The sequence below is a fragment of the Chiloscyllium punctatum genome, chromosome 36, assembly GCF_047496795.1.
Source record: "Chiloscyllium punctatum isolate Juve2018m chromosome 36, sChiPun1.3, whole genome shotgun sequence".
NCBI classification, from domain to species: domain Eukaryota; kingdom Metazoa; phylum Chordata; class Chondrichthyes; order Orectolobiformes; family Hemiscylliidae; genus Chiloscyllium; species Chiloscyllium punctatum.
In genome coordinates, this window is record NC_092774.1 from 36,735,159 (window position 1) to 36,759,920 (window position 24,762).

The 24,762-nt window shown below is 46.3% G+C and overlaps 3 protein-coding genes across 5 annotated transcripts in view; 2 read left to right on the forward strand and 1 right to left on the reverse strand.

The window, feature by feature from the left end:
* The window catches only part of LOC140461037 (uncharacterized), a 23,670-nt gene extending 15,721 nt beyond the window's left edge, over positions 1 to 7,949 (forward strand). The window contains exon 4 of the mRNA XM_072555822.1: positions 6,317 to 7,949. Coding sequence (XP_072411923.1) covers positions 6,317 to 7,309 — 993 coding nt within the window. The 3' untranslated portion in view covers positions 7,310 to 7,949. The remainder of the gene's footprint in view (positions 1 to 6,316) is intronic.
* Positions 1 to 24,762, reverse strand: part of LOC140460392 (uncharacterized) — a 78,096-nt gene that overhangs the window by 27,823 nt on the left and 25,511 nt on the right. The gene's annotated exons all lie outside the window — the stretch shown is intronic.
* LOC140460401 (uncharacterized) lies at positions 6,428 to 23,205 on the forward strand. 3 transcript variants are annotated; one of them, XM_072554940.1, is made up of 4 exons: positions 6,439 to 6,521; positions 8,024 to 8,116; positions 9,286 to 9,443; positions 17,010 to 23,205. In XM_072554940.1, the coding sequence occupies exon 4, from the start codon at positions 17,417 to 17,419 to the stop codon at positions 18,131 to 18,133; it is 717 nt and encodes a 238-aa protein (XP_072411041.1). In that variant the 5' UTR covers positions 6,439 to 6,521; positions 8,024 to 8,116; positions 9,286 to 9,443; positions 17,010 to 17,416; the 3' UTR covers positions 18,134 to 23,205. The 3 variants fall into 3 exon arrangements, with proteins under 3 accessions (XP_072411042.1, XP_072411041.1, XP_072411040.1); XM_072554939.1 differs by lacking the exon at positions 9,286 to 9,443; XM_072554941.1 differs by lacking the exons at positions 8,024 to 8,116; positions 9,286 to 9,443 and having other exon boundaries at positions 6,428 to 6,521.

Here is a 24,762-nt window from a genome sequence, read left to right on the forward strand (position 1 = left end):
GAAATCAACTGAAACTGGGTGCACTAAAAAAGTCCAGCAGGAAGATTATCAGTAAAAAGTTCTAGTTTCGGTCATAACGGTTATAGACTTAGAGTCACACTGCACAGAAACAGACACTTCATTCAACTCATCCATGCCGACCAGATGTTCCAATCTGGCCCAGTCCCAAGTTTCAGCATTTGCTCAATAATCCTCTAAATCCGAACTATTCATCTAGACACCTTTTAACTGTTGTAATTGTACCCACCTCCACCACTGGCTACTCATTCCATACACACTCTACCTTCTGCGTGAAAACGTTGCCCCTTAGTTCCTTTTTAAATCTTTCCCCCTCTCATCTTAAACTTATACCTTCTAGTTTTGGACTCCTTCATTTTGGGGGGAAAAGTCCTTGGCTATTCGCCCTATCCGTGATTTTCATGATTTTATAAACCTCTCAGGTCACCCCTCAGCCGCCTCCACTCCAGGGAGAACAGCCTCAGCCTAGTCAACATCTCCCTATAGCTCAAACCCTCCAAAACTGGCAACATCCTTGTAAATCTTTTCTGAACCCTTTCAAGTTTCACAACATCCTTACAAGAGGAAGGATGCTGGAATTGTACACTTATTCCAAAAGTGGCCTAAACATACTCCTGTACAGCCACAACATGACCTCTCAAATCCTATAGTCCATACTCTGACCAATAAAGGAAAGTATACCAAACACCAACTTCACTATCCTATCTACCTGCAACTCCACTTTCAAGGAACTGTGAACCTGCACTTCACGGTTTCTTTGTTCAACAACACTCCCTTGAACCTGACCATTAAGTGTAGATGTGCTGCTCTTATTTGTTTTTCCAAAATGCAGCACCTCGCATTCATCTAAATTAAACTCCATCTGCCACTATTCAGCCCATTGGCACATCTGATCAAGAGCCCATTGTAATCTGAGGTAACGTTCCTCGTTGTTCACTACACCTCTAATTTTGGTGTCATCAGTTAAACCTACTAACTATACATCCGATGTTCACATCCAAGTCATTTGCATAAAAAATACAGAAAGTCGTGGACCTCGCATCGATCCTTGTGGCACTCCACTGGTCATAAGCCTCCAGTCTGAAAGACAACGCTCCACCACCACCTACCTTTGACCCAGTTCTGTATCCAAATGGCTAGTTCTCTCTGTCTTCCATAAGATCTAACCTTGCTAACCAGTCTCCCTTGGGGAACCTTGTCAAACATCTTACTGAAGTCCACATACATCATGTCCATTGCTCTGCCCTCATCACTCTTCTTTGTTACTTCTTCAAATCACTCAATCAAGTTTGTGAGACATGATTTCCCACGCACAAAGCCATGGCGACTATCCCTAGTCAGTCCTTGCCTTTCCAAATATGTGTAAATCCTGTCTCTCAGATTTCACTCCAACAACCTGCCCACCACCGATGCCAGGTTCCCTGGCTTTTCCTTATCACCTTTCTTAAATAGTGGTACCACGTTAACCAACCTCCAGTTTTCCGGCACCTCTCCTGTGACTATCAATGATACAAATATTTCAGCAAGGGGCCCAATAATCACTTCCCATAGCCTCCCACAGAGTTCTCTGGTACACCTGATCAGGTCCTGGAGATTTATCCACCTTTGTGTTTCAAGACATCCAGCACCACCTCCTTTGCAATATAGACATTTTTAAAGATGTTATAATCTATTTCCCTACATTCTATATTTTTCATGTCCTTCTCCAGAGTAAACATTGATGCAAAATACTCATTTAGTGTCTCCCCCATCTCCTGTAGTTCCACACATTGGTTGCCTTGCTCATCTTTGAGCCCTATTCTCTCCCTAGTGACCCTTTTGTCCTTAATGTATTTGTAAAAACCCTTTGGATTCTCTTTAACCCGATTTGCCAAAGTTATCTCACGTCCAGTTTTTTCCCTCCTGATTTCCCTTTTAAGTATACTCCTACTACATTTATACTCTTCTAAGGATTCACTCAATCTATCCTGTCTATACTTGACATATGCTTCCTTCTTTTTCTTTACCAAACACTCAATTTCTCCAGTCATCCAACATTCCCTACACCTACCAGACATTCCTTTCATCCTAACAGGAATATACTGTCTCTGGACTCACGTTATCTCATTTCTGAAGGCTTCCCATTTTCCAGCCGTCTCTTTACCTGCAAACATCTGCCCCCAAACAGCTTTTAAAAGTTCTTGCCTATTACTGTCAAAATGAGACATTCTCCAAATTGGAATTTGAACTTTTAGATCTGGTCTATCCTTTTCCATCACTATTTTAAAATTAATAGAATTATGGTCACTGGCCCCAAAGTGCACCCCCACTGACACCTCAGTCAACTGTCCTGCCTTATTTCCCAAGAGTAGGTCAAGTTTTGCACCTTCTCCATAGGTATATCCACATACTAAATCAGAAATCTTTCTTGAACACACTCAACAAATTCCTCTCCATCTAAACCCTTAAACCTATGGCAGTCCTGGTCTATGGTTGGAAAGTTAAATCCCCTACCATAACCATATCAGGGGAAATGAGTTTAAAGCTGGGCACAATCCTCCAGGTGCAGTTTCAGCAATGCTATGTTTGGTTGCAGCAACACTTTCCTCCCATTATGTTCTATTCCTTTAGCGATAAAAGCGAATGCTGCATTCACTTTCTTTATTATCTGCTGTATCTGCATGCTAGTTTTCTCTGACTCATTAATGAGGATGCCCAGATCCCTCTGCACCAGATCATCCCAAACCCTCTATTAGATAATAGGTTGCTTTGCTTTTTTTTAACCAAAATGCATGACATCACACTTATCCACATTAAACTCTGTCTGCCACATTTTGGCCCACTCTCCTAACCTATCTCGATCCATTTGAAAGGTTCATGTTTCCTCATTGCAATTTACCATCACGCCTTTTATACGTGTATCCAAGTCACTAATGTAGATTGTAAATAGCTGGGTCCAAGGACCCAACCCTGTGGCACCTGACTTGCCACATCTTGCCATCCAGAAAAAACAGCCATCAATTTGGACTGTCTGTCTTCTGCCCATCAGCCAGTCACCTATCCAAGTTGATAACTCAGCCCATATCGCATATGATCTAACCTTGCAAATTAACGCTTTGAGTGGAACTTTAGCAAATGCCTTCTGAAAAGCCAGATATATTACATCTACAGGATCACCATCATCCACTTGTTACATCGATGAAGAACTTAGTCAAATCTGATTTGCCCATCATAAAATCATGCTGACTCTGATGGATAGAGTTTTGACTTCTCAAACGTCCTGATATTGCTTCCTTGATAATTGACTCTAACACCTTCCCAACAACAGATGTTAAACTAACTGGTCTGCAATTTCCCACATATTGCCTGCCTCCCTTTCTGAATACAGGCATTACATTAGCATTTTTTCCAATCCACTGGAACCAGAGGATCCTAAGATATAGGAGCAGAAACTAAGTCATTCAATCATGGCTGAAACGTTTCTCAGCTCCATTCTCCCTTTTTCTCCCCATAACCTTTGATCCAAGTTATCAGCTTGGATAGGTGACTGGCTGATGGGCAGAAGACAGACAGTCCGAATTGATGGCTTTTTTTTCTGAATGGCAAGATGTAACTAGTCCGGTGCCACAGGGTTGGGTCCTTGGACCTCAACTATTTACAATCTACATTAGGGACTTGGATACACGTATAAAAGGCTCATTTGCCAAATTTGTGGATGACACATAAATAGGCGTGATGGTAAATTGCAATGAGGAAACATGAACCATTCAAATGGATCGAGATAGGTTAGGAGAGTGGGCCAAAATGTGACAATCAAGAACCTACCTATCTCTCTATTAAATAAACTCAATGAATCTTTCTCATGTCCAGGGAATTTTGAAATATTGTAACTAATGTATCCACAATCTCCACTGCCACTTCCTTTAGTACCCTAGGATGGAGGCCATCAGGACTAGGGGAGTTATTTGCCCTCAATCCTAATAGTGTACCTATCGACGTTGATGTGACTTTGACTTGCTCGTTCCAATCCGAATGGTACTGCTGTCCTCCAACGTGAAAACTGAGGAAAAGTATTGATTTAGCAGCTCTGTCATTTCAGTGTTCCCCTTATTAACTCACCTGTTTCATCTTCCAAGGAACCAACATTTACTTTAGCGACTCTGTTCCCTTTGGCACAACAATAGAAGCTTTTGATATTTTATACTCGGCTTCTTTTGTAATTTACCTTCCCTATTTCTATTCATTTTTTAAAACCCCTTTGTTTGTGTCTGGAAGTTTCCCGATGTTACAGCCTTCCAAAGGTCTGGAGTAACATTCCTGAACAGGCTGAAAATTAAAAAGAAAACCACATTCACATTTAAATGACACCCACCTTTCAGGGGGCTGGGGGCGGGGAAAACCAACCCCCATTGTCCCCTATTGGTTGTAGGCCTCCCCAACCACGCCCCCTCAGGTGGTGACGACATCGTTTGGACCACGCCCCCTGTGTGTTGGCGCATGTGCAGTGTAGGTCCCGCGGCCGGACAAAGACGGTGTTACTGAGTGTGGGAGAGGAATGGCGCCGGCGGCTGAAGGAACAAGAACAGGAGCCGCTGGAAAAGCTGAGCAGGTCCGGCAGCTCGTGTCGGGAGAAATGTGAGGACGGGTTTCGGGTCCCGGTGATCCTCCTTCAGGACAGGACCAGGTTTCAGAAACATCCCGGGGAGGTCGCCAGGCCCGAGCGCCAAGACCTGGCTCCTGCCCCCGGGGAGAGGAGACAGTGAGACAGGGTAGGATTGGGAACCGCGGGAGGAGGGAGACTGGGGAGTTTATAAACTCCTAGGGGGAGGCCTGAGGCCTCCAATAGAAGCCCCACAGGCCCCAGTGTTTACTTCACCGGCGAGGGCGCTCTCGGGTTGCCCGGGCAACCGGCCGCCATCTTTGTGAGGGTCAGGCGCATGTTGTCCTGGGACGGGGTTGTTGGATTGTTGTATAATATTGATCTCCTCTGTACTTTTAATCTCGAATATTTAAAAAATGTACACTGGCTTCAATTTATGAATTCTAAGTACAGAAGCAAACTATAAACATCTCCTTACATGGATCCCAACATGTGCATAGGAGCTAAGACTGTCTCAAGATTTACTGAGGTGCTGAATCAATAGCTCTTTCTCTTTTGATTAATGAAGGTGGTGCCCAGCAGAGTCCTGCTCACAGCCTGTTCTGTCAGCCTTTATGGGAAAGATAGGATAGCAAAACATCTCTATGACTCTATAATTGCTGAGATTAGCTTTACAACCTTTCTTAAACCAGGCTGCAATGTTTGCAGTTCTCTAGTCTTCTGGCACCTCCTCCAAGTCCATGGAAGACTGATAAATTACGGCTTCCACAATTTCTGTCGTCCCTTCCTTCAAGATTATTGGATGCATTTCATCAGTGCCTTGTCAAACTTTAAGTACCAAATGCTTATCGAAGACTTCTTTCATGTTAATTTTGTAGTCTTGGGAGGTCATGTTGCGGCTGTACAGAACATTGGTTAGGGCACTGTTGGAATATTGCGTGCAATTCTGGTCTCCTTCCAACGAAAAGATGTTGTGAAACTTGAAAGGGTTCAGAAACTATTTACAAGGATGTCGCCAGGGTTGGAGGATTTGAGCTATAGGGAGAGGCTGAACAGACTGGAGCTGTTTTCCCTGGAGCGTTGGAGCCTGAGAGGTAACCTTATAGAGGTTGCAAATTTATGAGGGGCATGTATAGCATAAATAGACAAAGTCTTTTCCCTGGGTTCGGGTCTGTTTTCATGCTGTACATCTTTATGACTCTGTTGGTTGCATCTGTAAGATCCTGAATCAGCACCTTGAGGAGAATTAGAGTGGAGTGAGAACAGAGGGGGTGAGAAAGTGGGATGGTGCTTTCAATTTTGTGGAATAACAAAAGAAAAGTATATTCCGCAGAAAGTAGAATTGCTTGTTCAGAGTTGTTACCCTGCACTGAGTGTAATGACTTTTGTAATCTCTTTTTACAGAGTATTTGAAGATCTGAAGATGGAAATTTCAAAATCGACAGATGAAGGTCTTATGCCGGAAGCATTGACTCTTCTGCTCCTCGGATGCTCCCTGACCTACAGTGCTTTTCCAGCGTCACACTTTTGAAGTATTGAATCTCCAGCATCTGCAGTCCTCACTTTCACATCAATGTCTGACAGTGACACTGGGACATCGGGACTGCAACGATTTTTGACTGTGATTCTGTGAGAAGGAGCAAAGCGTTTGCTTCCTGCTCGAGTACACTTTCAGAATCAGTGGGACTGGATGAGAGACCCTATGTTGCAGCGCAGTGAGTGTGGAGCCTGAAACAGTTATACGGCCTGGAAAGAGGAATTCACAGCAGGGTGGGGCTGTACCCACGTTTGTGTGCGGTTGAAGCTTCGGCAATGGAGAAACCTGAGGAATCCCGTCCCGTGAAGAAACCGTGGAAGTGTGGCGACTGTGGGAAAGGCTTCTGTGCCCCGTCTGCTCTGGAGACTCATCGGCGCAGTCACACCGGTGAGAGGCCCTTCAGCTGCCCTGAGTGCAGGAAGGGCTTTACCCAGGCATCCGCCCTGCTGACCCACCGGCGGGTCCACACGGGGGAGAGGCCTTTCAGCTGCCCCGAGTGTGGGAAGGTCTTCACCAATTCCTTCACCCTGCTGAGGCACCAGCGAATCCACAAGGGGGAGAGGCAACTCTCCTGCCCCGAGTGCGGGAAGGCCTTCAGTGATTCCTCTCACCTGCTGACCCATCGGCGGGTCCACACAGGGGAGAGGCCCTTCAGCTGCTCCGAATGCAGGAAGGCCTTTACCCAGGCCTCTGCCCTGCTGATCCACCAGCGGCTCCACACAGGGGAGCGGCCCTTCAGCTGCTCAGAGTGCGGTAAAGGCTTCAGCGATTCCTCCACCCTGCAGAGCCACCAGCGGGTCCACACGGGGGAGAGGCCCTTCAGCTGCTGTGAATGCGGGAAGTGCTTTACCCAGGCCTCTTCCCGGCTGAGACACCAGCGGTCCCACACCAGGGAGAGGCCCTTCAGGTACCCCGAGTGTGGGAAGGGCTTTGCCCGGGCCTCCAACCTCCAGACCCACCAGCGGATCCACACAGGGGAGAGGCCCTTTCGTTGTCCCGAGTGCGGGAAGTGCTTTACCCAGGCCATCACACTTCAGAAACACCAGCAGGTCCACATAGTGGAGAGGCCCTTCAGTTGCCCCGGGTGCAGTAAGGTGTTCACCTGCGGAGGCACCAGCAAGTTCACGTACCATAGCAGGGGCATTGAAGGAGTGACGGCTGAGTGCCGTTATTGACTGGAGTATTAACCCAGTTCCGGGGCCTCCTGGGTTCGAATCCTGCCGTGGCAGATGGTGAAATTGGAATTCAGTCAGTAATCTGGAGTTCCAAGTCTAACGATGAAGCCATTTTTCAGGGAGAGTTGGGGTAGGGGTGGGGGGTGGAGTTAGGGTGAGAAAACCCCCATCTGATTGACTCACGTCATTTTTCGGGAAGGAAACTGCCGTTGTGGGAAAGGATTCACTCAGTCATCCCAGCTGCATCCTTTACCCTGTCTGGCCTATGGTTGACTCCACACTGAACCCACACCCACCCTGTCCCCCTGCCCCTGTTCTCTCTTTCCCCACCCCCCCAGCTCCCCCGCCCCTGTTCTCTTCGCCCCCGTTCTCTTCGCCCCCCCCCCCCCAATTCTCTCCCCCACTGGGCCCCTCCCATTCCCCAGCAAATGAACAGGGAGAAACCGACTTGGATACAGAGTGTGCATTGAAATTGCTGAGTGAGGCAATACTTCCTACAGGTTAAGAAAGGGAGTGTGTGCGCTTTGACCTTAAGCTGTTTTTAAATAAAAAGCTACTCTTTCTACGCCTTTTTGCTGGGGCGGGGGGAATCTGAAGCTGTAACAAAGTTGGGTCACAATAAAGGGTTACCTGAACTTACCGCCAGGCTCAGACTCTCATTCAAGGCCTTGAGCTTCAAATGGTTTTTGTTTTAAACCTGTTGATTTCTTTCAGCCTCCTGCACTAAGTTTCCAATGTCGTGTATCAGATGGAGCAGTGAATGAGTAGCTCGTATCGTTGGAAATTGCAGATATTTCAGGAGTGCAGGTCCTGTGTTGTTTTATGGGCATTGTAAAGTTTCCTGGCAGCACCAGGAGGTGGGGGCTGTGTTCATTCGAAATGATGGGCAGTTGCTGGTGTTGGACTGAGGTGGAGAAAGTTAAAATCGACACCACTCCAGGTTAGAGTCCCAACAGATTTATTTGGAAGCGCTAGCTTTCGGAGCGCTGCTCCTTCATCGGGTAGCTGTTGAGCAGGATCATAAGACATAGAATTTATCGCAAAACATTACAGTGCCATGCAGTTGATAAGATTTCCTGAACAAGTCCAGTTGCAATTCAGTCTTTCATCTTTGAGAATGGGTTGCAGGTTTCGGTTCATTAACATGGATATCCCAGAACTACTTTTAAGTCACATTCTCCCGATGACTTAAGATTTTGTAAAAATAGGTGACATCTCAGCTCAGACAAAGCAAGAAAGGTGTGAGGTTCAAGTCTCTCTGTATCCCAGTCCTGAGTCACACATGTTCTATTTCCAAAGTAGGAATTTATAAAATATTACATAGATTGACTGCCTGCAGATTGTGCATTTTGAGCAAAATACAATGTATCTGCAAATGCAAATTCACTGCATAGGTTTGTGTGTGTGTGTGTGCGCGTGCGCATGAGAGAGTGAGTGTTTGCATGTGCATGCTTGCTAAAGTGTGTCGATGCAGTGGAGTATAAGCCTGTGAGAGGGTGTGGGAGGTGTGTGTGAGAGAGGGTCTGTGTGACTGGGTGTGTATGTGTGGGAGTGAGAGACAGTGTTAAGTGTAGTGTGGTCACCCAAGGTCCCAGTTGAGACCGTCCTCATGGGTTCCAAACTTGGCTATCGGCCTTACAGCACCAGGGATCCGGGTTCGATTCCCACCTCGGACAACTGTCTATGTGGAGTTGGCACATTCTCCTCATGGGTTTCCTCCAGGTGCTCTAGTTTCCTCCCACAATCCAAAAGATGAGCAGGTCAGTTGAATTGGCCATGCTAAATTCCACATAGTGTTGGGTGCATTAGTCAGAGGTAAATATAAGGTAGGGGAACACGTCTGGGTGGGTTACTCTTTGGAGGGTCAATGTGAACATTTTGGGCCAAAGGGCCTGTTTCCATACTGTAGAGAATCGAATCTAATCTACACATACATGTTGGAGAGGGCAGGGTGAGACTTGTCTTTCACTTTGCAGAAGGTGGGAGGTTCTGGATGCTGTGATTCAGCGTAAACACATGCTGGAAGACCTTTGGCTCAGAGGAAGCCAGGCTGCAGACACGTCACGGGGAAAGTTAACCGGACACTTTATTCCAGGAGATGGTCATTCCCCTCTGGACAGAGCCTTCTGATTAGGTCAGTGGATAGGGTCAGAAGGGTGGGAGTGTGAATCACACAGGTAAAGGGGATCTGAGATTGGGAGGCAGGGGGAGGAGCTAACTGGCTGAGTGGTGGGAGGGGGAGCGCTGGGGGTAAGGGCAGAATATTGACAGGTGATTGTCGTCTTTCTCTGAAGTTAGCAGCAGGAGGCCAGATGGCGTCGGTGTCTGTCTGGCACCAGGTTCAGGAACCGACGTGCTCAGGACAAGAGAAGTGGGAAAGGGAGGCTGCAGTGGGTGTGGTCCACAAATCTCAGGAGGGCAGAGCCTTTGCTGAGGGCGCATGAGAAGTCAGAAGCTAAAAAGATAAAGCAGAACATCAAAGCTCTGGGTGGCATGGTGGCTCAGTGGTCAGTACTGCTGCCTCACAGTGCTGGGTTTGATTCCAGCCTCAGGCGACTTTGGCACATTGTCCCCCTTGTGTCTGCGTGGATTCCTCCCACAGTCCAAAGATCTGCAGTTTAGGGTGGATCAGCTGTGCTGAAGTGTCCAAGGATATGCATTTTCAGGTGCGTAAGCTATGGGGAACTGCAGGGTTGTATGGTAAGTGGGTTGGTCTGGTGGGATGCTATTTGGAAGGTCAGTGTGAGGTAAATGGACTGAATGGCCTGCTGGGATAAGGATTATGTGATTCTACTGCTTTAGCCATTTGTATATTGAGAAATGATTACTGTGGTCCTGGGGAAGGTTGGATTTGTAGTGTCACTGCCCTCTGTCCATTCTCTTTTCTGTCCCCCTGTCCATTTTCTCTCTCTTGACACCCACCCTCAGCTCCTCCCCCCTCAACCATTCTCTTTCCCCACCACCTGTTATTTCTCGTGCCTCCATCCCTCTTTGATTGCTGTATCAAGCCCTTCTAAGAAGAGAGAGACAGATGGTGATGACTCTACCTGGGAGATGGGGGTGCACGAGAAATGGCTGATCTTTAACATTGAGAATAGCTACTCAGAAACAACATTAAAGCATGTTAAATTCTATTTTTCAGAAAGATGCCTGCAGCTTTTTTAAACTTGTGTTGAAATATATGCAGTTTGACCACAGTTGAGGACAGACTGTAAGGGGCGAGTTGCCTATTCTAATATTGTGAAATTGTTTCTATGTAGAATAGAGTCATGGAGCACGGAATGAAACAGTTTGGTCTGTGCCGACCAGATATCCTAAATTAATCTATTCCTATTTGCCAACACTTGGCCCAACCCCTTTAAACCTTCCTCTTCGTACACCCATTCAGATGCCTTTTAAAAGTTGGAATTGTACCAGCCTCCACTCCGGCAGCTCATTCAATACATTTACCATCCTCTGCGTGAAACAAGTTACCCCTTAGGTCCGTTTTAAATCTTTCCCCACTCACCCTCTAGTCCTGGCATTTCCTGAGGCAAATTAAATGTCACACTTTTTTTCTAATCCTTTGGTCCCTCATCTTTCCCCACTCAACCGAAACCTATGCCCTCCAGTTTGTGGCTCCCCTAACCGAAGGAAAAGAAGTACAAAAGATTAGATAACTTAGTGTGGAAACAGGCCCTTCGGCCCAACAAGTCCACACCGCCCCGCCAAAGCGCAACCCACCCATACCCCTAACCTAACACTTTAGAATGGCCAGTTCACCCTAACCTGCACGAGGAAACCCACACAGACACCGGGAGAACGTGCAAACTCCACACAGACAGTTGCCTGAGGTGGGAATTGAACCTGGGTCTCTGGCGCTGTGAGGCAGCAGTGCTAACCACTGTGCCGCCCTTATGGGCAGTCAGCCAAAAGTTGAGCAGCCAGCCAAAATGCAAAAGGAATACAATGTCGAGCCACGGAGTGGGGGGAAGGAAATTGTGGTTCAACTTTTTTTCCTCCGATTGCCATTTGGAGACTTCAAATCTGTCAGTAACGTAAGCATTTCTGAAGAGCATAATGCGCATGGCCCTCGGTGTCATCAAGCACTGCGCATGTCCGCTGGTGTCAGCAAAGACTGCATGCTCCTGGTTGTACGCACAAACGACTCATGACCTACTTTTGATGGACCAATAGGAAACTTGGGAGGACCGGAAGGAATCTTGTCCTCCTGCCAATCAGAGCACCGCTAGTGTCTGAATGCGGAAGTTGGACAATGAGCTTCTGAAGCAGCACCTGCTGCTGCTCCTTTCTCTCTGAATAAAAATTGAGCTTTACCCCAAACTGCAACTTTCTTCCTCTGTCCAACAACTGTGAGTACAGCACTCTCTTTTCTCGCCATCTGTTCCACTTCTTTTTTCGTTTTGGCGTTCAATTGTTGACTTCCAACAACTGAAAGGAAAGGGAGTGAATTCAGGGTGGGGACAGAGTGTAGAAATATTGGTCGACAGTGTGGTGCTGGAAAAGCATAGCAGGTCAGGCAGCATCCGAGGAGCAGGAAAATCGACGTTTCGGGCAAAGGTCCCTCATCAGGAATTTTCCTGCTCCTCGGATGCTGCCTGACCTGCGTGCTTTTCCAGCACCACACTCTCGACTTTAATCTCCGGCATCTGCAGTACTCACTTGTCTAGAAATGTTGGTCCAGATCTGTGTCTCAATTGGCAAATGCGTGACCACAATGTGATAATATAGCCTTTGATGTGGGAAAACAAAAGCAGAAAGGAGGTGCATTGTTTTAATGGTGATATGTTGGGATATGGAGAAAGTGAGGAGTGCAGATGCTGGAGATCAGAGTTGACAAGTGTGGCCCTGGAAAAGAACAGCAGGTCAGAAAGCATCCAAGGACCAGGAGAGTCGACGTTTTGGACATGAGCCGTTCATCGGGAATGTTGTGTGGATGTACAAAGAGGTTTCAGTGTCTTTCTACACCAGTCAATATCCGTTGTCAGACAGGTGCACTAAGCAGTCAGCAGGGCAAGTGGTGTATTAGCAAGAGGAATTGAGTTCAGAAGTGGGGTGGGGTCTTCCTGTGGTTAGGGGGGTCATTGAATATATTCAAGGCTGAATTCATCTGATTTTTGAACAACAATGAAGTGGATGGTTGAGGGAACAGAAAAAATGGTTTTAAGAACAGTTACAGAATCGTACAGCACAGAAACAGATACTTGATTTCATGCTGACTATATTCATAAACTAAACTAGTCCTACCTTGTTTGGCCTATATATCTCTGAGCCTTTCCTATCCATAAGAGCAGAAATTAAGCCATTCAGCCCACTGGATCTGTCCATACCATTCAATCATGGCTGAGAAGTGTCTCAGCCCCATTCTCCTGTTTTCTCCCTGTAACCCTTGATCCCCTTGATACTCAAGAACTGTTTCTGTCTCAGTGTTAAATATCCTCAGTTACCTGGCCTCCACAGCCTTCTGTGGCAATGAATTCCATCAGTTCACCACTCTCTGGCGAAAGAAATTTCTCCTAATCTCCGTTCTGAAAGGTCTTCCCTTTACTCTAAGGCTATGCCCTCGGCTGCTAGTCTCTCCTTCCAATGGAAACATCGTCCCAACATCAACTCTGTCCAGGCCATTGAGTATTCTGTTTGTTTCAATTAGATTCCCCTGAGTGTGGCCCTGTTAATCAGCATGAACCCAGACCTTTCAGGATGAGGTACAGCAGGGATTAGGTTCAAAAAAGTGAGAATGGAGGGAGCGTGTGGGATGGAGATTTTGAGCTTCCAGGGAATAAGAATTAGAGAGTTCGCTATAAATTAGAATTGATTGGATGGGGCAATGGGCCAGGGAGTGGCAGATGGAGATTAATTTAGGGAAATGTGATGTTTGCATTTTGGTAAGGCAATCCAGGCAGGACAGTTAAGGGAGTATTTCAGAACAAAGAGACCTTGGAGTGCAGGTTCATTGTTCCTTGAAAGTGCAGTCTCAGGTAGCCAGAATAGTGAAGAAGGCATTTTGTATGCTTTCCTTTATTAGTCAGAGCATTGAGTATCGGAGTTGGGAGGTCATGTTGTGGCTGTACAGGACATTGGTGAGGCCATTTTTAAAATACTGCATTCAATTCTGGTCTTCCTGCTACAGGAAAGATGGTGTGAAACTTTGAAAGGGGTCAGAAAAGACTTGAAAGGCTGTTGCCAGAGTTGGAGGGTTTGATCTACAGAGAGAGGCTGAATCGGTCAGGGATATTTTCCTGGAGCATCGGATGCTCCGGGATGACCTTATAAATACTTATAAGGGGCATGGATAGGGTGAATGCAAAAGTAGAGAGCATATGTTTGAGGTGAGAGGGGAATGATTTAAAAGGGACATGAAGGGCAACTTGTTTCATGCAGAAGGTAGTGCATGTATTGAATGAGCTTCATAGGAAGGGGTGGAGCCTGATATAATTACAGCATTTAAAAGGCATCTGGATGGGTACAAGAATAGGAAGGGTTTAGACGGATATGGGTCAAATACTGGTAAATGGGACTAGATTAAGTTAGGATATCTGGGCGGCACATACGAGTTGGACTGAAGGGTCTGTTTCTGTGCTGTATGACTCTCTGGGTCTTTGGTGAAACCAGAAGTGTCATTGTGCAGACTGGACTTTCAGAGCAGCCTTCAAAGATGTTTTGTCCTTACTGGGAGCAGAAGATGTTACAATGAAATCTTTCATTTATGAGACAGCACCTGAGTGAGTGAGTACATCTGAGATTTTGGTGGAAAGTGGGATTTCATTGCACTGTGGGGATGAAACCGTACCCTATCCAGTCATTTCTGCTGGTGGGTGAGACCACTCCTCAAGATTAGTTGGAGTAGATTTAGGATAGAGAGAAGGAAGAACTGCTTTTCCCAGAGAATAGTGAATCTACGTAATTCTCTGCCCAGGGAAGCAGTAGAGGCAGCTTAATTAAGTGTATTCAGGACGCAGTTAGATGGGTTTTTGCATGGTAAAGGTATTAAGGGTAGTTGGGACAATGCAGGGAGGAGACGCTGAGACAATGGAGAGATCAGTCATGATCTAAATGAATGGCAAAGCAGACTCGATGGGCCAAATGACCTACTCCTGCTTCTATTACTATGAAACTCTAACCCTGCATTTCCCATGGCTAACCCACCTAACCTGCACATCTCTGGACACTATGGGCAATTTAGCATGGACAATCCGAATCAAGGCCAGTGAGCAATACAGTGATGTGAAAAATGAACATCCAAGAACGACAGAAAGACATGGAGAGTAAATGTACCAGCAATCAAAACTGGATTCTAAAGATCATAAAAATTGAAACTAAAAATGGTATGTCTGAATGTGTGCTGCATTGGAGCAAAAGCGAATGAATTGACTGCACACATTGAAGTGAATAATTAAAATATGGGACTCCTTACAGAGATATGGCTCCAGGATGATAAGGATTGGATCCTCAATATTGAGGAGGTGATCAAATGGAAAGCAAGATAAAGGTAGAGGGTTAGCACAGGTAATCAAAGCACCGATCACAGGGGAATCTGGTGTCAGCTCTGATTTCGGGTCCTGATTTCTCACCCCTTCTGGATTTCTGCTGATGCTTTGACCCCCTTATTTTTTTACACCTTCCGGAACAATAAGTCAATCCAGACCCACAATCTCCCAACCTGTTAACCGTCCAGACACCGAGTGTAGTCATAGCAGGGAATAAAACAAGAAATGTGAACCAAAATTAGGTGCTTGTGCTTAATATTGTTCAATAGGAAGTAAACCAGAAATAGTATTCTCCCAGGATTTCTACAGTGCCTTATTTGAGGAATTCTCTCACCGTTACATCGAGCTATTAATACCCACTATGATTTACAACAATATTTATACCAACAGAAAAAAAAAGTATCTGTTGTCAAATTGACATAGAGATATACAGCATGGAAACAGACTTTTTCTCTCTCTCATGCACACACATGCACAAGTCCATGGGGGTGAATTTGTGTTTGCCGAATGATATTTATTCTATTTTCCTCAGAAAATGCACAATCTGCAGGCAGTTAATACATGTAATATTTTGTAAATTCCACATTGGAAATAGAACCAGTCTGACTCTAGACTGGGATACAGACAGATTCTGACCTCACACCTTTAATGCATTGTTTGAGCTGACGTGTCTCCTTTTGTTATAAAGCCTTAGTTATCCTGAGAAGGTGCCTTACAGGAAGTTCTGGGATTTACATATTAATGATATCTGCAATCCATTGTAAAAGATGAAAGACTTAACAATCCAGGTTTGTTCAGTATATCATTTCAATGGCAGGACACTGTAATGCTTTTCCAGAAATTCTGTGTCTTGTGATCTTACACTCCACAACCACCTGATGAAGGAGCAACTCTCCAAATGCTAGTGCTTCCAGATAAACCCATTGGACGAGAACCTGGTGTTGTGATTTTTAACTTTGTCCAGGTAAGGTGTGATTGGACAGGTCAAATTACCCATCGTGCCCAGGGATGTGCAGGTTGGGGTGGATTGGCGGTGCTAAATTACCCACAGTGCCCAGGGATGTGCAGGTTAGATGTATTAGTCAAGGGGTAAATGTAGACCAATAGGAGTAGGGGAATGGGTGTGGTGAGGTTGCCATTCGGAGGTTGGTGTGGACTTGTTAGAACAGTGAGGGTTCTGTGAAGAGAAGGGATTTTTGTTAACTGTTCAGGAAGTGGGGGGGGGAAGCGGTGGGTGGAGTGCGGGGGAGGAAATTTGTTCACTTGTAGCAACTGGAGTGAACCCAGGGAGGGAGCAGACTCTGCAAACTCAGAAATGTGTCTTAATTACCCGGGTAAGGAAGGTTGGAAGGATAGGGTGTTGCTGTTTTCCCTAGTGCGTTAGAATGTGAGGGGTCACCTGATAGACTTATTTAAAATCATGAGGGGCATGGATTGGGTAAATAGACGAGGTATTTTCCTTGGGATGGTGAGTCCAGAACTTGAGGGTAATAGATTTAATTTGAGGGCGGGGGGGAGACTGCAAAGAGACCTAAGGGGCAACATTTTTACGCAGAAAATGGTGGATGTATGGAATGAGCTGCCAAAGGAAGTGGTGAAGGCTGGTACAATGACAACATTTAAAAGTCATCAGCATGAGTGTATGAAAAGGAAGGGTTCAAAGGGATATGGGCAAAACGCTGGCAAATGGGACGAGATTAATTTTGAATATCTGGTTGGGCACAGAAGAATTTGACTGAAGTGTCTGTTTCTGTGCTGTACATCTCGATGACTCTGGCTTTCCACAAATGTTTGTCATGTCTGTATGTTCAGTTTCTCTCTGGTGGTGGTGTCAATGTCTTGATGGCTCATTTTGCTTTCCCCCCAACTTCCTGGGAATGTTAACCATTTTGTCTGGTTGTTCTTCAAGAACCTGCATTGCAGGTTCACCCTGAATTGATGTTTGTTTGCTTCCCAAAATCAGACCTGCTCAGTCTCAGCAATATCCCAGTGTTGTGAAAGATATTAAATTTCAGGTGGAGTTATCCAAAATTCAGTCTTGACGTTTTTGCTTTTCTGCCCCTATAAGATCCTGAATCAACACATTCAGGAGAATGAGTTAGAGAGAGAGATATAGTGCTTTCAGTTTTGTGGAATAACAACACAAACAAATTGCTTGTTCTGAATTTTTATTCTGGACTGACAGTAATGAGTTTTGTAATCTTTTTTTCCAGAGTATTTGAAGATCTGAAGACGGAAGTTTCAAAATCAACAGATGAAGGCCTTATGCCCAAAATGTTGACTCTCCTGCTCCTCAGATGCTGCCTGACCTGCTGTGCTTTTCCAGCATCGCACTTTTCAATACTGACTCTCCAGCATCTGCAGTCCTCACTTTGACGTCAATGTCTGACAGTCACTCAATCCATCGGGATCACAACAATTTTCAACTATGATTCTGTGAGAAAGAGCAAAGCTTTTTGGTTCCTGTTTCAGTCCATTTTCAGCATCAGTGGAACTGGATGAGAGACCCTACTGTTGGAGTGCACTGAGTGTGGAGCCTGAAACAGTTATAAGGCCTGGGAAGAGGAGTTCACGGAGCGGAGGAGCTCTACACGTATTGTGTGCGGCTGAAGCTTCGGCCATGGAGAAACCCAAGGAATCCTGCCCCATGGAGAAACCGTGGAAGTGTGGTGACTGTGGGAAAGACTTCCGTTTCCCATCTGCTCTGGAGATTCATCGTCGCAGTCACACCGGAGAGAGGCCGTTCCCCTGCACAGAGTGTGGGAAGGCCTTCAGCAATTCCTCCGACCTGGTGAGGCAACGGCGGGTCCACACCAGGGAGAGGCCCTTCAGCTGCCCCAAGTGTGGGAAGGCCTTCAGCAATTGCTCTGACCTGTTGAGGCACCGGCGGGTCCACACAGTGGAGCGGCCCTTCAGGTGCTCTGCATGTGGGAAGGGCTTTACCCAGGCCTCCACCCTGTTGGCCCACCGGCAGGTCCCCACTGGGGAGAGGCTGTTCCTCTGCACCGAGTGCGGGAAAGGCTTCAGCAATTCCTTCGACCTGCTGACCCACCAGCGGGTCCACGTGGGGGAGAGGCCATTCCCCTGCACAGAGTGCAGGAAGGCCTTCAACAGTTCCTCCGACAGGCTGAAGCACCAGCGGGTCCACACTGGGGAGAGGCCCTTCAGCTGCCCAGAGTGTGAGAAGGGCTTTACCCAGGCCTCTGACCTGCTGAGACACCAGCGGGTCCACACAGGGGAGAGGCCGTTCACCTGCTATCAGTGCGGGAAGAGTTTTAACCGCTCATCCCACCTGCAGAGACACCAGAGAGTTCACATGCCATCGCAGGGGATTTAAAGCAGCGACAGCTGAGTGCCTTTATCGACTGGACTATCAACCCAGTTCCGGGAGCTGCCAAGGCAGATGGTGGAATTGGAATTCGATTAGAAATCTGGAGTTCAGAATCTAACAACGAAACAATTGTCAGGGAGGGGAGGGGAAACCCCCATCTGATTCACTCTCAACCTTTTTAGGGAAGGAAACTGCTGATGTGTGAACGGATTCACTCACTCGTCCCAGTGCATCCTTTACCCGGGCTGGCCTACACGTGATTCCAGACCCACAGCAGTCTGGTTGACTATTCTGCACTCCTTCTCTTCCTCCCCATGGACTTGTATATATGTGCATGCATGAGAGAGTAGTGAGTGCATGTGTGTATGATGGAGTATGAGCCACTGAACAGCATCTTCATAGAGAATACTGTGCACGTCAGGTGAGGTGCCAGAAGACAGGAGGTTGGCTAACGTGGTGCCACTGTTTAAGAAGGGTGGTAAGGACAAGCCAGGGAACTATAGACCAGTGAGCCTGACGTCAGTGGTGGCACATTGTTGGAGGGAATCCTGAGGGAGAGGATGTACATGTATTTGGAAAGGCAAGGACTGATTACGGATAGTCAACATGGCTGTGTGTGTGGGAAATCATGTCTCACAAACTTGACTGAGTTTTTTGAGGAAGTAACAAAGAGGATTCAGGAAGGCAGAGCAGTAATGTGATCTATATGGACATCAGTAAGGCGTTTGACAAGGTACCCCATGGGAGACTGATGAGCAAGGTTAGATCTCGAGGAATACAGAGAGAACTAGCCATTTGGATACAGAACTGGCTCAAAGATAGAAGACAGAGGGTAGTGGTGGAGGGTTGTTTTTCAGACTGGAGGCCTGTGACCAGTGGAGTGCCACAAGGATCGGTGCTGGGTCCACTACTTTTTGTCATTTACATAAATGATTTAGATGCGAGCATAAGAGGTACAATTAGAGGGAGAGGCTGAACAGGCTGGGGCTGTTTTCTCTAGAGTGTCAGAGACTGAGGGGTGACCTTATAAAGGTTTACAAAATTATGAGGGGCATGGACAAGATAAATAGACAAAGTTTTTTCCCTTGGGTTGGGGAGTCCAGAACTAGAGGGCATAGGTTTAGGGTGAGAGGAGAAGGATATAAAAGAGACCTAAGGGGCAATGTTTTCACACAGAGCGTGGTACGTGTATGCAATGAGCTGCCAGAAGAAGTGGTAGAGGCTGGTATGAATGCAACATTTAAGAGGCATTTGAATGGGTATATGAATAGGAAAGGTTTGGAGCGATGTGGGCCAGGTGTTGAGGGGCGGGACTAGATTCGGTTGGGATATCTGGTCGGACCGAAGGGTCTGTTTCCATGCTGTACACTTCTGACTCTCTGCTTGTTCAGCAAAAGCCGCGCATGCTCTGTCTGCAGAAACAGTGCAAACCCTTCTTCAAATGGACCAATGAGAAGCCAGACAAGGAGCCTAGTCCTCCTGCCAATCACAGCTCCCCAACTGTCTGAATGCAGACGATGGACCATCAGGTTTTGATGCTGCTGCTCCTCTCCAAATGAAGATCGAGCTTCACCTCAGACTGCAACTTCTTTCCTCTATCCGTCATCTGTGAGTACGGCACTGTCTTTACCATTAGTAATAAAATCTAAAATAAATCTAATCACTCCGAAAGCTAGGGCTTCCAAACAAACCATGTTATGACAGCAGCGGGAGATGTGGACTATATTCACTAAAAACAGTTAAGCAGTTAGATAACACGTTCGAGTGGGAAGTGTGTATAACATGATCTCCCAACTCCTATACTCAATGCTATGAGCAATGAAGGAAAGCAAACCAAACACCGCCTTCACTAAACTGTCCACCTGAGACTCCAGCACTCCAAGGTCTCTTTATTCTGCAATACTCCCCTTAACTATGTCAGTCCTGCCTGGATTGCTTGACCAAAATGCAAACCTCTGATTTCTCTAAATTAAACTCCAACTGACACTCCTCGGCTCTTCAGCTGATCCCATAAATTCTAATTTATAGTGAACTCTTTCCTCTCTTATTCCCTGGAAGCTGAAAATCTCCATCCCACACTCACTCCCTCCATTTTCACTTTGCTTATAGCGGAAGAATGTAACTGAGAAACTTATCAGCCATGATTGAATGGAATGAGCAGACCTGGTGGCCTAATTTCTGCTCCTATGTCTTGTGGTCTCTTGCTGTCCTGGACACCGAGAGAGAGAATTGGGACCAGCATTGAACAGATCATGACTGGATATGGATCTACCTGCATCTAGGTGGATGGGCTGAGACTTTTTCACTGGCGCATAGGAGGTGGAGAGGTGACCTTATCAGGGTTTACAAAATCATGAGGGGAGAGATGAGGTGAACGACAGGTGTCCTTCCCCTAGGGTTGGGGTTTCAAGATTAGGGAGCAAATTTTGATGGTGACAGGAGAAAGAGATTTTAAAAAGACTTGAAGGCCACAATTTTTTTTTATACAGAGTGGTTCACATGCAGACTAAATGTCTAGAGGAAGTGGTGGATGCAGGTACAGTAACAACGTTTAAAAGACATTTGGATAAGTTCATGAATAGGAAAGGTTTGGAGGGATATGGGCCAAAATACTAGCAGGTGGGACTGGTTTAGTTTGAGAACATAGTCAGCATGGACTAGTTGGACTGAAGGGTCTGGTTCTGTGCCGTATGGCTCTGTAACTCTGTTCTATACTGGTCTTAAAACCATTTTCTTGCCTTCCCCATAAACATTCACATAAAAATCAGATGAACTCAGTCTTGAATATATTCAATGACCCCCTAACTGTAGGAAGACATTCCCACTTCCGATCAGAATTCCTCTTGCTAATACACCACTTGCCTTGCTCAGTGCCTGCTGCACCTGTCTGACAACTGGCACAGAAGGACACTGATGCCTCTCTGAACATCCACGCATCATTCCTGATGAAGGGCTCATGCCCAAAACTTCGACTGTCCTACTGCTGCTTGACCTGCTGTGCTTTGCCAATTGTCGTCTTCTCCACATCGGGAAAACAGAGTGTAAACTCGGGGAACGGTTTGCTGAGCATCGCAGAGGCTGAGCGGACTTCCCAGTCTCCACCCATTTTAATGCCCCTTCCCACTCCCCTTCTGACATGACTACCTTTGGCTTCCTCCATTACCACAACAAACCAAACCACTAATTGGAGGAACAAAACCTCATCTTCTGTCTGAGCAGTCAACAGCCTGGAGGACTCAACACTGAGTTCTCCAATTTCAAATAATCTCCCATCCCATCCCCCAACTCACTTCCCAGCCCCTTCCACTCTTCCCTGCCAACTAGATTCCTTCCTCCCATTCACCAACCAGGTCGTACCAGGTTATGGGGATAAGGCAGGAACAGGATACTGATTGAGGATGATCAGCCATTATCACAATGAATGGTGGTGCTGGCTCGAAGGGCAGAATAGCCTACTCCTGCACCTATTGTCTATTGTACCCTCTACCTGTCTCCACCTATCCCCACTTCAATACCCTGCCCCCAGCACACCCTTGTTCCACAGCTCTCCCTATACCCACCCCCCAGGCCTGAACAAGAGTTACACCAGATACCTCAACTTCTCCACCTCCTAATACTGCCTGGCTTGCTACATTCTTTCAGTCTCCTGCCTGTCTATTTTGCCAATTGAGAACAAAGGCCTGGACTAACTTTTCCAGAGTCTGTCCCCTCGCTGGATTCACTCCCATTCCTTTCAGTTGCTCCAAGTCAACAACTGAACTTCAGAATGAAGTGTAAATGGAAATGGGGGTGAGAAAAGAGAGTGCCGTACTCTCAGATGTTGGACAGAGGAAAGAAGTTGCAATCTGAGGTCAAGCTCAATCTTCATTCAGAGAGAGGAGAAGCAGGAGCTTCAGAACCTCATGGTCCAGCTTCCACATTCACCAACAGGGGAGCTCCGAATGGCAGGAGGACAATTCTCCCTCCGGTCCTCCAGTGCTCCTTATTTGTCCATCAAACGTAGGTCTCACCCCTTCTCTGCCGACAGCGAGGAACACGCCCAATGTTTTGGTGACACCGGCAAACATGTGCCTGCTTGTTGACACTGAGGAGTGTACACAATATGCACTGTAGCAATGCTGGTGTTATTGACAGATCTTAAATGTCCAAATTCCTATGGGAGAACAAAAAGGGGAGAGCCATATTTTTTTTCCATGTGGCTCAATATTTGATTGCTTTTGCATTTGTCTGGCTGCTCAATGTTTTTATGTCTTTTCCTCAATATGCTCTGTAGCAATGCTGGTGTTATTGACAGATTTTAAGTTTCCAAATGCCTATCGAAACAAAAACAGTACAGCCATAATTTTTTTCTCCCCCATGTGGCTCGATATTTGATTGCTTTTGCATTTGTGTGGCTGCTCAATGTTTAAGTCTTTTCCTCAGTGTTGGGGTGAGATTCACAATTAGAAGGCATAGGTTTAGGGTGAGACCACAAAGATACCTGAGGGGCAACATTTCCATGCAGAGGGTGGTGCGTATATGGAATGAGCTGCCAGAGGAAGAAGTGGAAGCTGATATAATTACAGCATTTAAAAGGTATCTGGCTGGGTATATGAATAGGAAGGGTTTAGAGGGATATGAGTCAAGTGCTGGCAAAGGGGACTAGATTAAGTTAGGATATCTGGTTGACATGGACAGGTTGGACCGAATGAGTCTGTTTCCGTGCTGTACATCTCTATGACTCTAAATAATAAAAAGTCTACTTTTCCAAATAACAAACTATATCCATGTTAACAAGGCTTAGTGCACCACATACTTTATTAACCATTCTCAACAGGCCCTGCGCATTCAATGACTGAGAAACATAGACATGCTGTTGCAAAATCTCCTTCAATAGTATTTACACACTACCCTAGGGAATTGCACAAGTAACAGCAAAGAGCAAACAGCACAAGGATTAAACAAACAGTGAGGGGTAAACAGCACAAGGATTAAACAAACAGTGAGGGGTAAACAGCACAAGGATGAAACAAACAGTGAGGGGTAAACAGCACAAGCCCCAGTAAAATCAGATGGAAAGTGAGTGTAAAATGTCACTATGACAGGACAGGCCCCACATTCCTTCCCCTCCGTCCCCCCCCCCCCCAACCTGCCTCACCTTTCACCTCCCGGGCCCAGTACCTTCCAGGTGGCCCCAGAGTTGACACAGGGGCCGCCCCACGACCAGTAGAACTCCACCACCCAGGCGGCCGACGGGTTCCCAAACAGGCCCTTAACCCCATCCGCCTCCAGAATGGTCACCGGCTCCTGCCTGCTGTACAGCCGGGCGGTGTGGCCGTGACACAGCAGCTGCACCAGGAAGGCGGCGGTGCCCAGTGACGGGTGTCTGCCCCGGGCCGCACGGCGCCATTTTCCTAACGGCCGCCCCTTCCCCGCTCGAGCGACTTCTCCTCCCAACCGCCTTCACCCCCGTGTGACGTCAGCTCAGGGGGATGGGCGGGGCCGGGGGAGCCTCACCGTAACCAAGTAACAACCACCTCGCGCTACAACTGCTCATTCACAAAAACAAACTCTCCTGTCTCGCTCTGCAGCTGCAGGGGGGACACTGCGACATTTCGAGGAGCCCTGTCTACATTGGGAAAGCTCACGGCTCAATTTAAACAGATATTCCGACATATAACGGAACGGCATCATATCTAAAAGGGGGGCAATCTGCATTTTAAAGTGACGTGGACATTTTAACGGCCTATTTTTGCAAATAAACAGATTTAAATGGACAAGATTATATTTCAAAAGGGATGTGGGCACATTCAAAGGGATATCTTAATATGTAAAGTGACGCAGTTATATCTAAGTGAATCTACATTTCGAAGAAACGTTGCCCTATTTTTAAGCAGAAGTACCCCTTTAAGAGACATACTGATATCTAAAGGGGTAAATATACATTATCGAGGAGTGAGATTGCGTTGTGAGGAACATAACACATTTAAAGGGTGAGTTACATGTAAAGGGGCATTTTTATATTTAAAAAGATACATTGAAATCTGAAGAGACTTGTTCATAAGTAGAAGTACATGGTAACATTAAGGAAGCATGACCGTATTGGAAATAGTGTAGCCATTTTTAAAAAGGGGGTTGTAGTGGCCGTGAGATGGTTTAATTTTTAAGAAAATAAGCAAGTTATTACGATTTGGAATGGTCTTGAAGGGGTGATGGAACCAGCAACCATGGAGAAAGTTAAAATTCACACAACACCAGGTTATAATCCAACAGGTTTATTTGGAAGCACTAGCTTTCGAAGCGCCGCTCCTTCATCTGGTGGTTGTGGAGAATGAGATCACGATCACGGAGTTTATAGCCAATGGAGTCCAGTGGCATGGAGATGTGATACATCAAACAATTTTAGATTAAATCTTTCACCTTTTGAATGGGTTTCGAAAGGTATGTTAATCCTAGAATTTGATTTTAATTACCTTCTCACGAATATCATTCAAATGCAGAGCTTTTCTAACAATAGGTGTGAATCCTGTCTGCGTCCGAATGTTGAGTCAGACTGAGATTTTTCTTAGAGAAAAATTTTTGCATTTAGACTTCATTTTTGAGGAAGTAATTTACAGATTAGGGTGTAGAGGTTAGGGTGGATTGGCTGTGCTGAA

Bases quoted from the DNA above. Each gene is read 5' to 3' on its own strand.
- LOC140460401 (XM_072554941.1), top strand. From the start codon at position 17,417: ATGGAGAAACCCAAGGAATCCTGCCCCATGGAGAAACCGTGGAAGTGT.